General features: G+C 37.1%; 1 protein-coding gene across 1 annotated transcript in view; it reads left to right on the top strand.

The window, feature by feature from the left end:
- Nucleotides 1-16,560, top strand: part of LOC124549987 (transcription elongation regulator 1) — a 250,239-nt gene that overhangs the window by 187,075 nt on the left and 46,604 nt on the right. The window contains exon 14 of the mRNA XM_047125278.1: nucleotides 13,324-13,806. Coding sequence (XP_046981234.1) covers nucleotides 13,324-13,806 — 483 coding nt within the window. The remainder of the gene's footprint in view (nucleotides 1-13,323; nucleotides 13,807-16,560) is intronic.

Raw genomic sequence — 16,560 nt, forward strand, 5'->3', positions numbered from 1 at the left:
TGCACATACGGTTCACGTCCACGCTGTCGCGGCATGCTACCAGTGTTAAAGACTGCGATGGAGCTCCGTATGCCACGGCAAACTGGCTGACACTGACGGCGGCGGTGCACAAATGCTGCGCAGCTAGCGCCATTCGACGGCCAACACCGCGGTTCCTGGTGTGTCCGCTGTGCCGTGCGTGTGATCATTGCTTGTACAGCCCTCTCGCAGTGTCCGGAGCAAGTATGGTTGGTCTGACACACCGGTGTCATTGTGTTCTTTTTTCCATTTCCACGAGTGTATCTACTTTTGTTTGATATGAATTGATATAGTTTAGATGAAGTTGTCACGCGCATGCTAGAAAATGTAGAAATTTGTAGTTGATGGTAAAAACGGACGAAAAACAACAGCTGCCATCATTTGGTGAGTCAGACAACATCCAGTTTGATTACAACTGTGTGCCATACCTTGTCTTGAACCTGGGACCTTTGCCGTTTGCCGGCAAATGCTCCACCAACAGAGTTTTCCGCAAGGTGTGCAGGAGAACTGCAAAGTTTGGAAGGTAGAAGAGGCACCGGAGGTGGTAGGGCTGTGAGGGCACACTTAGTTGTGCTTGAAAAACTCAGTACATAGAGCACTTGTCCTCAAAACAAAGATTCTAGGTTTCAATCTAAGTCCAGCACACAGTTTTAAACTGCCAGGAAGTTTCAGATAAGTGCACACTCTGCTGCAGCCTGAAAATTCATTTTGGGAATGTAGTATTCTTGGTGCACTTAACAGCATAAAAATTGGCCAATGATGATGATCGTGGCCTGAGTTAACCCAGTATGACATTGATGCTAATGGATTATAAAATCGTAGTTCATCTGTTTATTTTGGTGCAATCTGAAGGAGAAATATTACACAGAAATAGTAATTCCTGTATTCCAGATCCATTGTAAGAAGGTAGTAGGGAAAAAAATGGGGTCTTTGTTAAAAGCTGCGTCGCAAGGTAACTAAATAGGATGACATTCAGTGGTGGTCTCGGTAGTCAGATGGATGTCACAACTTTCTGTGTAGAGAGTCATAGGTACAGTACATATCTGGGCTTCCTATGATTATCTCCAATCTTTGTCCATGATAATATGAAGTTGCATGATTTATCTTATTACAGGTGGCATTAAGCTGGCTATAAATATGAGGGGGTCAGTACTGGTGACAGGTATGTTAAAACTGCATGACAATCTAGGAATTCCATGAAAACAGCTTCTGATGTTAGACCCGTTCCACATTGTTAGGGTGACATCTGTAAGGAGCATGGCATTCAGTTTATAGAACAGCAGAGGCTTTCCTCTGGTTTCATTGGGGCATTGAATTTCTGTCCATATGTTGCTCAGTTAAAGAAAAAGAATATGATTTACAATATAATGGTTTTCTATGATACTATGTTGAAATCTCAAATTAGCCTTAACTTGGTGAACCTAATGGTGCTTTTGTGAACTTACTCCCATTGCTGTAATGGTGATGAATGCAGAAAGCCCATAAAATGAAAGATATAATAAATTGAAATATTAAATTTTCAGTGTTGTGTATTATGTCTGTTATTTAGAATATTTCATTGAGTCGGCTAGAGAATATTATGTGAATGTAACCAATTCAGTCTCATACCAAATAATCAGTAGACAGTGCTAGAGTTGCCGAACATTTCCTTTGATGACGATAGACTTCCACAGCTGATCTGTTCCTAGAGTCAATCTGAAAATCTCCCACACTGCTGAATGTGGCCTACTCTGATGTGGTGTGGGCAGATACCAAGTGGAAGGAAGGAGTTTCGTTCTGATTTTTGTTACTAGTGTAAGGGGGTTATTGATAATCAGAAATGAAGTTTAGATGCAGTGATAGCAATCTCACCATTAATTAAGAGGTGGTGGTTTACCAAGCTGAGTTAAGTTCATTGGGCACAGTTTGTTCCAAATTCCTGTTGGTTTCACGTTAACACTACTTTGTTACCCGAACATTCATATTGAGTTACGGAAACATAACTGTAGGAACGAACTGGTATCTTAAGTGGTGGCTGAATCTGACTATGAGTATGTTAATATCAAGAGTGTCCCATCAGTGACATACAGAATAAATTCCTAGCTGCTTTGAACATGGATTGCTTTGTGAAATTGTGTTGCCACCTGTCTGAATTGACTGTAAACAAACAAAAAAGCTCTAAATTGTAATAATTTGGGAAATCAGTTCGGTATGTGAAACAACATTTAAAATAGGTACAGGCAATTATTGCCTACCATGAATTTCAGTTTTCAGTACTACTCACAAATCCTGTGGCAGTCTTGATTCGCTACCTGGCAGAAACAGTTGCAAGTATCTGTCCTGAGAATAACAAGCTACTTAAGAAAAAATCAGTGTACAGATTCTAAGATACTGTCAGTGAGAGGAATTTGCCTTTATAGATCAGTTAGGAAACGAATGGGAGAATATTGAAGGTTTATTGAACACACTGATATCATTTGTATGTGCTGGACTTAACAGTAAATAAATAAAAAGCAACAAATTAAAAAAAAAACTGAAAGTGGATAAGTAAAATCTGTTCAAGTCCCCTTTTTTGTTCACCATCAGTGTGTTTCAATGTCAAAAGTTTATTTTGGTTCTTACTGTTGGCATAAGTTAATAATGACAAATAGGTAATTAATGATTTTTTTGGAAAAAAATTTAATTATGACTTCCAATTGTGTACTTAATTTCTCTCATTGTATCCCAGATGGTAAATTGTCACTTTGTTGTCCATTTGATGAAATATGCTGTGTCTGGTGTTTGCAGCCACCAGCTTATAACGTATTTACACACTAGGAAACTGTAAAGTGTGGTATTGAAATGAAGTTTGATTGTTATTGACATGGTTGTTAATAACACAATCTTCTGCTCTGCCAGCTCGGCTACAAAGCATTGTCAGCGGGGCATAAGATGAACAGTGTGTCAAGCAGGTACATTCAAAATGTGTGTTCTACCAAAAGAGATCACTGTGAACAAACATGAAGAGATCAAAGAATGTAACTACCGTGTAGGTCACTGCACCGAAACTGAAATCAAATTCATGCATGGTTTTCTTGTAGTATAGCTTGCCATTTTAAACTGTATCCCACAGAAACTGTCAGTGTAACATAGTGAGTTATATACTGCATGCCTGCAAGCATATCGTTTATGTGGAAGCCATCGATAAGAGGATTAAAGGCCAGGCACCTGAACCACCTCTCTTTGAATCCAACTGCTTCATCCATGATCTTTCCACTATAGCAGAGTGAAGGTAAGGAGGAGGCAGCAGAGAGATGGAGAATACTGTACAGCAGCACCAGCGCGCTCTCTGTCTCTCACATGTCTCGTGCTCCAGCCCTTGCCGATCCTGGTAATTGACAATGAAGTGATAAATGCTTCAGCTGACCACTGCTTCTGCCTAGCAGAGATTATACGCTTGAAAAACTATCATTGTTGCCTCTTAAAATAATGCCTGTTGTATTTACTTGGCCACCCCAAATGAACACCATAGTGGCTCAGTAATCCCACTATACCTAAACTAATACAAAAATCGATGTCCAATGTCCTACACACATCCTGGTGCATTTCCCACAGGCAGGTGTGGCAGAATGATGATATTGGCAGTAGCCTTACATGGTATATAGCTCCTTTGCTGAGCGATTGCCCCACCACCTGCCTTCTTATGTGCATGCCACTATTAACAACTGGTCATTTCTAGCTGCTTTTTGTTGTGGAGAGAGACAATTCTTTGGTTTCAGAATGTTCAACAATATTCCTGGGTGCATTATTTCTACCCATCTCTTGCCAAAGAAGGATATGTCCAGCATTGTTGAACACAATTATTTTGGTAATTGAGGTGTTATGGTGCGGGGAGACATAATTTTGCATAGGCCTACAGACCTCCAAATCTTTGTACACGGTACACACACTGGTCAATTTTATTTTGATACTGTACTCCTTGCCATTGTGCGTCATTTTAGGGGTGCATTTGGCCCTGACTTTATTGATGACAGTGAGTGACTGCATTGAACACAGCAGGTGGAGCAGATCTTAGCATGAGAGGATATTCAAGTAATGGTTTGGCCTGCCTGTTTCCCTGACTTCAATCACATCAAGCGCATATGGAATGTGTTGGGGAGACGTATTGCAGCAAGTCCATGTGCGCCAACGAGCATCCAGCAGTTGTCACCAGCTTCTACAGAGAAATGGAACGGGCTATCGCAAGAACTCGTTACAAACCTTGTGGCCAGTATGGTAGCATGTTGCAGAACATGCGTGGCTGTCTACGGTGATCACACCATATTAAGAAACATGTCCTTCCATTTGTAATGTCCAGGGGTCCATCATAAATTGCATTACCTTCAGTGTATTTATTGTCTTTGAGTAAAAGTATAATTTACATTAGTGTCATTGCATGTTTCCTTCACCTAACCTTCTGTACTAAATGGTAGCCGTTTTTTCTATATATGGTCCAGGTTTCATCGAGCCAGGTTACATGTCAGTGAACATACCATGTGAAAGTTTGTTTCTTAAGTTTTGCACACCAGTCTAGCTTATTTAGTTCCCATTTTTAACCAGTTTTCTCTACTTCCTTTTTCACATCAGCAGAGAGAGAGAGAGAGAGAGAGAGAGAGAGAGAGAGAGAGAGAGAGTTGGGAGGGGGGGGGGATTAATAGGATGTGCTACAGAGTATGCCTTTAGAATGTATTTCCAGATTGCAAATATCACTCAGAGATGCTATTGAATTTTGTCAAATCCTTTAAAGTAAAATAACTTACTTTCAAATGAAAATTAGGAAAAATTAAGCATCAATAAATTTAATTACTTTGATGACTAGTGTACATAAACGAGTGTGTATTGGTGTATTTTTTTGAAACTTTTTCTATAACAGTAGTTTTTGGTAAACAGTTTTTTTAAGTATGTTCCTTACTAGGAAAGGAAATATATTCTATCATTAATTCAGACAAATTGCTTTTGGATTGTCTCAAGTAGACCCCAACAATTCCTCTTCTCCTGAATCCTGTAAAATTCATAATTTTTTCATTGTAGTTTTGTGCTTTAGTGTTACCAATCCATCTGTGATTTAAAGTAGCCTCCATTGTTTTTCACCCATAATGGATGCCTGGTACCATGAATAAGCATTGTTCTTTACAATTTTGTAGAATGTTCTGTACTAGGCAACAGTCATGAAATGTCTTCAACTATGTAGACATGAGACTCTTTTCTGTTGCGTTAAGGAACTGATAACTGACCACAATTTTCCATTGTTTAATGACACATTCAAGGCCAGATTACTGTACTTTAGAAACAAATTTGTATGCTAATTTACAGTGGTTCCCTTGTGACAGTTGCATGCATTTTTAATTATGTATAAATTTTCATAGCACCTCTGTGCACTTTAGTATTTAGTTTAAAATGCAATTGTGTCTTAAACTCCAGTAAGGTAGCAACTCATTCCCATGTAATTCAGATTGCCTTAATATTGACACTGCAAGTTTCTCTTTTAAGATAAAAGATTTATTTAAATTTGATTACACATTGGAAGTATAACCCCAGTTGTTAGTCAAGTAAAATCGTTTCCAATATCTTTAAATAAATGTTTAGTGTATGACTAAGAACATTAAAATTTAAAGATGAAATTAATTTGTTTATGAACCTTTCAATCATAGTGCAAGTGAGTGAGTGGGGCATTTTGACTGAACACATTACACATTATTGGTTAAAAACAAAAGCTGTGTCAATTTAAACAATGAAGTATATTGAATATTCTGCACTGGTGACAGCATTCAGAGGTGGTACTTATTTATAGAATTTTAATGTTTTGTGTGTAAAGCCCATGCAGTTAGTTTACTGGCAGTAATTTTCTACTCAACTGGAAGGTGACAAAAATTTTGAGACCATTTCATATGCAACAGTTCCTTTTTAATCTAATCCAATCTCAGTGTGTGTTGTAGGTACCAGCATTCCTTTTGCACTTGCTTGCACCCAGAATGAAAAAACAAAAAACAAAAAAAAAAAAAATTGAAAAATTTTGCTGTTTAAATGCACATTATTTCAGTTTAATTCATACTGAAGTTTAAAAAATTGTAAGTAGCTGATAGTAGGGCTTGGTGTAATGTAGTGTTTTATTGTATTTCATTATCATAAAATTATTATTAGCTTTTCTTGACTCTTTTTCCAGGGGTAATAACTAGGGACAGGAAAACATTATTTTGTGACTAATTTTGGTGTTTTTGCAAATTTTGATATTTTTCTGAGTTATTTAGTGCCTGCTTGTTTCCCTTTTTGGTTATTTATTTTCATCATACTTAACCATTTTTCAGTGCTACATCGAAAATGAAACTATACCTATCATTTATACTGTGTTTATTATACTGCATACATCACATTTATTTACATTACATTAATTTGAAAAGAAAAAAGGAATGGGAGAAAACTTTTATGTTAGAGTTGATGATTAAAGAAAAAAAGACACTGTCAGGAAACCCTGCATTGTCATGATTTCTTTGTTATCTTCTGTGAGATTTTGCTGTCAGAAAGGAAAATAGCCCCTAACTGCCTACATTGGAACACGGAATCCAAAAAACATTTAGTGCCACAGCTGCAAATTGCCAATTATCAACTCCTTTTGTCTGCAGCCATTGGGTATGTTAATATTTCCTGAGTGAATTAACATTTGCTTTGCAATAAAATTCTGCAAAGTTTTACACACCATTTGAGGTTATAAACTCTATTTCGACCAGTCGTCCCAGGTACAAACTATAAGGTGCTTGCCACGTCCACATTAATGGGTTTCAAACTTATTGTCCTTGAAATGTGAATCTAAGACTTTGAAGACTGATTTGTTTGGCTCTGTGGCCACGAGAGTTGACAACTTCGTCTGCAGATGCAACCCAGTACACTTCAACCCATCTTTTAACTTCTGCATGAAGCACTTACCTCTTTATTAACAATGTAGGAAAAGATAGATTACAACCTACAATAAAGAAGACACATTAGGTCATAGACAAGCACAATTAAAAGACACTTGCACAGAGCTTTTGGCCACAGCCTTCGTCAGCAAAAGAGAAAAAACACTGTTGATACACACATCAAGCACACCCCATGCACACATGAGCAAGTGTGCAGGGACTAGAAAGCACAGACAGCATTTCTGTCTCCCTCCCACCTGTTCACTACAACCCCTTCCCCATTCCCTCCAGATCACTACTTCCATCCCATGTGATAGTTGCATTCTGGCCCGAACTGCCAGAGTTGGCAGTCAAGTGCATGAGGTGTGCTTGCTTATGTAGATGAATGGTGTGTGTTTCTCTTTTACTGATGAAGGCTGTCACAAAAAGCTTTGTATAAGTGTGTGTTTATTGTGCCTTTCTGCAACTTAATGTATCTCCTTTACAGTGAGTGACAATGTATCTTTTCCTACATTGTGATATTCCTACCTGGAGTTTCCATTGTTTGATTTACACTTTATCTTCTTTAAAATCTTATTTGTTTCATCCCTAAAAATGCCTTTGCCCCCAATACTGAAACATTTGTCAAATTGTTTTAAAGTTGAATGTAATCCATGGGAAGCAGGATATTTTGAAGTCAGCCATATTAATTAAGTTACTGGACACTACACAACTCCCACATGCCAAAATTGCAGATGAATTCATTAATTCCATCAAAACATTCTACTACATAAGTTGCTGTGGAGAGCCAAGCGTTCCAGCATGTTAAAACTGGAAGACGAAAAAATTTTTGCACCTCGTTATTTGTCTTAAGAAACCGAAAATACAAATGTTTTCTCTTCCTGATGCTCAGGAATGCACTGTTGTATATAATATTGTTAAAGAATCCTCAAAATTGCAACGGTTCTCAGCGAATATAGCTCCTTATTCTGCTAGCTGCTCCAATACATTGTTTTTCTTGTCGGTATTGTGTTGAAGTCGCAATAGTGTTCCACGTTGTATTTGCACATGGAATGTTATCAGCACCTAACAGGAAAGATTTATTCTATTAGTTACCTGATTTTTAAACATATTTTATTCTGTACTGGAGCAAAATATATTACTTCATTAAATATTAAGTTTTAACTTATAACAACATGAAGGTCAAACTATATTTATAACATTAACAAAATACTCATCATTTTTAATGAATTTGTTCATTCACTGCTGAAAATCTTTGTTTTGTAGTTCACACATTTCAAAATAGTGTCCTTACTCCCCTATGGAATTCTGCTATTGCAGTATTTAAAAAATTCATCAGGAGCATAAAACCTCCTGGTTTTAAATTCCAGTGTCTAGTCTTCAGCAGTCACTGCAGGCTTTGGAATTTTCAGTCATGAATTGTTTTAGCATATGTATTAATCACTGAAATTATGATGTAGTGAATAGAGACAGAATTTGTTCTCTCTCAAGATTTTTTGGGAATTTTGGGGAAAGTATCGACAGCACACAACAAATTGCAAAATTTGAACATCCGTGTGAAACAGTTACAAGACCAAAAAATGTGCATTGGCATGAATGAAGGCTTGATGAATAGTTGTATAGTGTTTCCTCTGAGTGTAGGAACTCTTCCAATGACCTTGAAAACCATATCCTAACAGTTACAGTTATATTAAATAATAATGTTGTAAGCTCACACTACATGCTGAATTTGTGCTGTGAAATGTAAAATTTGTTGTGCTTTTACCCATGAGACAAATGCTGAAATTTTTCATCTTATTGAAACTTAGATTGGAATTATATTTACACGTTCAGTAGTATTACTTTCATTAGAAAAATATTCATTAGTGGTAATGAAACATAGCATTGAACTATGATTGCCAAAATGCTATTGCACATAGTATTGTTTAATCATGGAGTTTGGTAGCAAGTGGACACAGAACACCTCTGGTCTCATTTCCTAATGTGGAAAATGAACTGTTAGTCTAAACTAGTTATAAAGTGTAATTAGTTCTGAGAAAAAGTCATTATCTAATTTCAACATTAAGTATGTATTAGTTGTCACTGATATCCTCAGATTTACAACACTTTTGCCCTATAACAGAGGCTGGTGCTATTTTCTGCGACATAGTTAACAACTGCCAATTTCACATTATGCCACTAAAAATAGCAGATTGATTGCTGTTACATTTAAAACTGCTGATATCACGTTGTTAGACGTGTTATTGTTTAAACAAAATTTTCCTGTCCCTAGTAATACCGAATAATTCATGATAATTACTTTAATTATTGGATTAGTTATATATTGTGGAAAGTTAATACTAGCACTTACTGCTGTTGCTGTGTATGTTTATCATACTCACTCTCTCCCAGTAGTTCTTATTTGCTTCGAAAGCTGGGAAACAACATTCTCCAGAAGTTCCTTTAGTTCAAGGGGAGAAAATAAAAATTGTTTAGGTAGCAAATAATAAAATTAAAAACGATTTTGTTGATTGCTAACATTTGTTAGGTTGTCAACAATGTAGAAAAATACAGAGTACTACTTACCATAAAGATGATACATTAAGTAGCAGACAGGCACAATTAAAACATACTTGCGCATAAACTTTTGGCCACAGTATTCATTGAACGAACACACACACACACACACACACACACACACACACACACACACACAGACCTTTCATTCCCACAAACAAGTACACCTCGTGGAAACGACTGGCAGCTCTGGCAAGAGCTGCTAGGGTTGGGTGTCATGTGTAAGGTGTGCTTGCTTGTGTGACGGAATGGTGTGTGTGTTTTTCTAACAAAGGCAGTGATCAAAAGTTTGTGTGCGAGTGTCTTTTAATTGTGTCTGTGTGCTACATAACGTATCATCTTTACAGTAAGTAGCTATCTGCCTTTTCCTAAATTGTTGATATTCCTACCTGGAGTTTTCATTGTTTGATTTGTTAGGATGTGTTTTAGGTAACATTAATAATTCTGTATACATGTTTTCTATATACTTTTTTTTTTTTTTTTTTTTTTAAAAAAAAGCATAATTCATGAAATTTTTTATCACTTGAGTAAGTAATTCAGTTTGGTAACAGATACACTGTCAATGTTTAATCTGTTAGATTGACAGTTATTGTGTCAGGATTTATTTTATGATTTGGAAGTTTGCGACTGTTAAAATTGTTGAAAAGTGTTGTTATTAACAACACATTTACGCTTTCTTGACATATAATAATTTTTTTTTATGATCCTGCATGCTAATTTACACATCTTATAATGTTGCATTTCTGTGCTCTAGTTTCACAATTCCTCATACCCTTTCAGTTATTAATTTGTAATTGATCAAATGGTACCTCTGTATCTGCCCCAGTTTTACTGTTCCAATACTATTTTCCCTTTTTTATTTTTGAGACCATCGTAAAACGTTAAAAATTTGTTCCAGTAGTATGATGTATTTGATGTTGTAGATGTAAATTTTCCTTGAACTGTATGTGCAAATATGGCAAAGCAATTTATATTCATATAGACACCATTTACTAAACATTACAGCATTTACACTAGACTTTCAAGGCCCATATTTAAGACTATATTGATTATCTGTCATATTACTCAATCTGCAAGTTATTTTTCATTACAAATGCGAAATTTGTGAAGTGTTACACTGATTTCCTTGCGTTTATTATTCATTAGATTGACATAAAAAATTTCTGGCTCTACAGAAGGAAACTATATAAATTGTTTCGCATTTGGAAGATGTTGTAATGCATGCTTTTAAAACCCAATAAGTGACTGTGTGAGTATATAACTACAGTCAAATATTCATGTCTCAAACACTGGCAGCCACTTTTACAAAAATGTCCTTGTATATGGAACATTGTTGCATATGAACTGGTCTTTTAAGTCTTCCACATCTATAAAATGGTGAATGGAGTAAGTGCATACAAATATTTAAAAAAAGTAATGCTTCATTGTGTAATCATTTAATAAAGATCACTAAATCTGTTATCAGATAAAAAAAATTACAATGTTTGTCAAGACTGTGGTGAACATGATTGGAGGCATCTTTCAATAGCCTCTGGCAACAAGTAATTTACTTAAACCCAAAAACAGTAGAAAACAGACAACTAAATTGGCTCTGTTGAAGGAATAAGGCTTATGGGCATGCCAGAAGCTGAAATTAGAAGGTGAAAAAGATGATTCAGACTAGTGGAAAATTAGCATTGAAATATATGAGGAGTTTTGGATAGTGAATATCATGAAACCAGGAACTTCCAGACAGATTTCCAGGAAGCGAATATCTTGATCAAAAGAAATAATTGAAAGACAAAAAGGAAAATAAAACTTTCATCCAGTATTTTCAGGGGTAGACATAGAGCAATAAACAAAAAATCAGAAGTGCATTCATTACAGTGCAAGAAGTAAACAGATTTTGTAATTTATAATCATATAAAAGTATGTTATCTCTGTGAAGCATAAAAAGTGTGTGTTTGTGTTTGTGTTTGTGTTTGTGTGTGTTTGTGTTTGTGTTTGTTTTTGAGAAATAAAATAATACATAAGAATGTGCTGCATTGGATTTTTTATCGGTATTTGGTCTGCAATAATTCATCCCCCCCCCCTTTTTTCCCCCCTCTCTCTTCCCCTTTCGATTACCAGTATTTGTCACTTCTCCTTCTCAGAAACAATTATTTCTTAATCTTCTCAGTTTAATTCCATGTTTATGATTATTAGGATTTATTTTCCAATCTTTCATAGTATCATTTTGAAGTGTTACTTTCTTAACATTGTTTTCCTCTGTCTCATTCAGATAAACACATTTTACTTTGTTTTCCCTTGATTCTGTTGCTGCCGTATTTGTTATGCTTAACAGCTTTTTGTATCATTTCTTTCCTTCTTTTCTTAAGGTTCTGCATCTTTCTGTTTTATCTTTACTTGTTTTGAAATTCTCCATAGTGGTTTCCTGACTTCCACCATTCACTTTATTTCTTTTTAGTTGCTACATGGCACATCTTATTTGTACAATATTTATTTGCAAACAATTCTTTCCAAGCATCCTGTTCATGACTGTTCGTATATGTCTCAAAGTAGATATGCTTCATGGTATTATCGAAAATTCAGGAGAAAAGAAAGTATTGTTAGGAATAGGAATAGGTATGGGCTGAAAAACATGGTCATGTAAACTTAATCCCTATACCCACAAAACAAAGCTATTGTACATTAGGCAGTATTATATGATTTTGTATGGAAACAGTATCAGAAGTATGTGAGAAGTGGTAGTGAAAAATTGGTTTGCTAGTAAAAGCCTGAGCTACATTGTAGGTGTTGGTTGGTTAGTACTGCAGGTAGCCCAACAAGAAAAGAAATGTTAAAGAATTTTACGTAATGATATAGAACAAAGGTCTTACAGCTGAACAGTTAAACTGATATGTTCTGTTTGTAGCCTTACTGCACATTACTTTCATGCTGAATTTTGTTATTAGTAGCAGAAGTAATGTTTCACTCTATATTGAAAACAAATTATCAAGCGTGCCCATAAAATGAAAGCCATAGATACTGACACTGTTGCTTTTCAGTACAACCTTCCTGCTATCATATTTAAGGTGGCACTGTGCTGGCAGTAAGATCACACAAAAATGTTTCTCTTTTTGTGGTTTTGAATTGTTACACACATTTTATGTAGCTTTTGTCATGGACATCAATAGACACGGTTTTATATAATTTGTCAAGGGGTTGCTAAGCAATACAGGAAGCTCTATGCAGCTTAGCTTCACCATTATGTAAAAAAATAATATTTCTGTGATCAACAATGTTCTTCAATTTAGATTTTTGAAAACATTTTCTATTATGGGGGAATTCTATTTTCTATTGTGTTAAGAGCCTTTGTCAAATATATGCCTTCCACTTGAGTAGTATTTTTCTTAAACTGCAAGCTGTGTATTCCTAACATAAAACAGTATTTCTAAGTACTGAAAGAAATATCATTGCTCTACTTTGTGTATCCAGAAATTAACACATAGGTGAAAAGTTATATGATTGGTGTCAACATACTCTGAGTCTTACCTTTTTGGATAAAACATCTGATACATATGTTTGAAATGACGAATAGTACACTTCTTTTTGAGGTTTGCTGCAGTCATGTAAATAAGAGTTCATAAAAGTGATTTGAAGATGCATTTTTATATTTCAGCAACTTTGTGCACTTGGTGTTGTTTATGTTTTAGTAGTACTATTTTCAAATCAAATACCTAAACAGTACTGTATTGTTACCTGCATAGCACTACAGAGTCAGCTGTAGTGAGGGGGCCATCTTGGCAGAAGTGGAGGTTTGGAGCAAATGCAAGCCTGCGTTTTATTATTTATAGTTGTCGTGTGCCTCCAGACTGATTGGTATTATGATGGTGTACAGGTGAAGCGGGACTTCATGGCGTTGCTGCGGGAGCATCCAGAGCTGGTTGACAGACATGCACGCTGGCCGGATGTGAAGAAGCGCCTGGATAGTGACCCACGCTACAAAGCAGTAGAATCTGGATCTGTGCGGGAGGATTGGTTTCGTGAGCATGTCCGGGCACTGAAGGAGGAGAGGAAACGAGAGAAGGAGCGTGACCGAGAAAAACGCAGCGAGCGGAAGGAACGTGGTGGTGAGGACCGCAAAGACAGGGAACGCGAGCGTGGAGGCAGCGAACGTCGGGACCGGGACCGTGACCGTGACCGCTCTGAAAAGGAGCGGGACAAGGACCGTGAGAAGGAGAGAGAGAAGGACAAGGACAAAGCTGGCGCAGGTGGCAGCAGTAGCTCTGGAGCACTAGCGTCTTCAGCTTCAGGTGGCAGTGGTGGTATTGGTAGCAGCCTTGCAGATATGGGAGAAATGGATGACAATGAAGAGACCGATGTAAGTAACTGACATTATTCTCTAGACATAGTGAATCAGTTGAAAAATGCGTTGTTTAAATTCTGTCCTTTGCCCTTCGAAATACATCGTATTTGTGATTACTTGCACCTTCACTCCTAGCACACTAATTCCCATTGAGAATTGAAAAGTCTAAGAACAGAATGTAATTTAATTAGCCACATACTTATGGCATCACGCCATTTTCAAAGTTAAACATGTTACTTAAGAGTATCCTAATTACGAGGAGTGTTTTTTTAAGTAAGGTCTGTTTTGTTGTAGACACTAGTAGTTCGTGCTTGTACCACAACGAGCATGTGCGTCATGTACCGGCATGCCTCAGGAACAACTGTGCTCAGTTTCAGCTCTGTAGCTAACCTGTACAGTTCTTTTATGTACTTTCAAAATGTTTAAGACTATCAAGTTGCCCACCACGTGTGAGGTTCGCTCAGTGATATGGTTTTTGTCAGCAAGGAACCTGTCTGCTGCAGAAATTCATTGACAGATTTTCGAAGTGTGCGGTGATACTGTAATGAGTGAAAGCAAAGTGCGTAAGTGGGTACGAGAATTGAAAGATGGCCGTGACAACATCCATGATGAGGATCACTCTATTCGCCCTTCTTTGATTACAGGCGATTTGGTGGCTTCAGTTGAACCGAGAATTCGTGAGAACAGGCGCTTCACAATAACATGTGTCTCAAACGAGTTTCTTGACGTTAGAGATCAGTGCTTTACAACATTGCTTCTGAACTACTTAAACTTTAGGAAACTGTGCTCCCCTTGGGTCTGGAAACTTATATCACAGGACCACAAAAACCAAAGATTTGAGTGTGCGATGAAGTTCTTGACTCGTCACAAAGAAGGTGACGGCTCCTTAACATGGGTTTCACATATCATGCCTGAATCGAAGCAAAAAGCATGGAATGGAGGCGCGCGCGCGCACACACACACACACACACACACACACACACACACACACACACACACACACACACACACACACTCGCCTGTAAAGGTGAAGGCCAAACTGACTATGTCCCTGTGAAAAATCATGGTGTCGGTGTTTTGGGATAGGCATGGTGTTTTGTTGGTCGACTTCATGCAGTGAGGAACCACTATCAATGCAGAACCACACTGCCAAACCCTGAGAGAGCTATGCAGAGCAATTCAAAACAAAAGACGTGGCATGCTGACAAAGGGAATTGTGCTTCTCCATGAAAATACAAGATCTCACACTGCAGGTCAGACCCGCAATTTATTGGAGAGTTTTGTCTGGGAAGTTTTAGACCACCCACCTTACAGTCCTGATCTTGTGCCAAGTGATTACCATCTGTTTCTCCACCTCAAACAACACGTCAGTGGCAAACTTTACAACGATGACGACAACATGAAAACGGCAGTAATCTCTTGGTTATCAGAGCAGAAGGCAAGTTTTTACAAAGAGGGTATTTTAAAATTGTTTGAGAGGTACGATATGTGTTTCGACAAACTCGGCAACTATGTTGAAAAATAGAGTGAAGTACGTACTTTCTGAAAATAAATTTACTTTCTTGAAATAACCTTACGTTGTGTACTTACGTTCACATGGACCTTACTTAAAAAACACGCCTCACCTTACTTAAAAAACACGCCTCGTACATGTGTGTAAGTAAGGAACAGGGTTTCGATTTGTCCTCAAAAATTATCACTGAAATATGTTTCTTTTCTGGAAATTTGCTTATTAATAATTTACTCTTAGATATGGTATTACTGTTGTGAAAATGCAAAACAAAGAAAAGTTATGACTTTACGGCAGAGGTTCCCAAACTGTTCCTCTAACAAAATACTTTGAGAATACTGATGCTTTGATGGAACATGTTCTTTATTTTGGAGATTAATAATTTTTTTAAAAAATCAGAAAAACATGGTTTATAAAGTGATTACTTCAATTTTAAACAGTAACTAATAACATGGAAATTATAAAACAGAAAAAAATTAACGTAGTAAAAAAAGCCATGTTATTAATAGTTTTTTTGCAGAGCACTTAATCACTTCCCACAGAACACAGTTTGGGAAATCTTGCTTTATGGCAAGTTATGTAGCATTCTACAGTTTAGTATAAAATTACACGACAATCTTAATTTAACATCTTCAACACTGCATGGCACAAGAGAAAGTTAATAGCATATACACTAAGCGCCAAAGAAACTGGTATCGGCATCCGTATTCAAATACAGAGATATGTAAACAGGCAGAATACGGCTCCGTGACCAGAAACTCCTATATAAGACAACAAGTGTCTGGTGAGTTTGAATGTGGTGTTATAGTCAGCACATGAGTGATGGGACACAGTGCCTTCGAGGTAGGAATGAAGTGGCGATTTTGCCATACGAACATTTCACGAGTGCATCGTGAATATCAGGAATCTGGTAAAACATAAAATCTCTGACCTCGCTGTGGCCGGAAAAAGATCCTGCAAGAATGGGACCGACAACGATTGAGAAGAATCATGACAGTAGTGCAACCCTTTCCCACAAATTGCTGCAGATTTCTATGCTGGGCCATCATCAAATGTCAGCATGTGAACCATTCAACGAAGCATCATCAATATGGGCTTCTGGAGCCGAAGGCCCACTAGTGTATCCTTGATGACTGCATGACACAAAGCTTTACGCATTGCCTGGACCCATCAGCACTGACATTGGACTGTTGATGACTGGAAACATGTTGCTTGGTTGGATGAGTCTCATTTCAAATTGTATTGAGCAGATGGATGTG

This window comes from Schistocerca americana, chromosome 1 (genome assembly GCF_021461395.2).
Source record: "Schistocerca americana isolate TAMUIC-IGC-003095 chromosome 1, iqSchAmer2.1, whole genome shotgun sequence".
Lineage (NCBI taxonomy): Eukaryota > Metazoa > Arthropoda > Insecta > Orthoptera > Acrididae > Schistocerca > Schistocerca americana.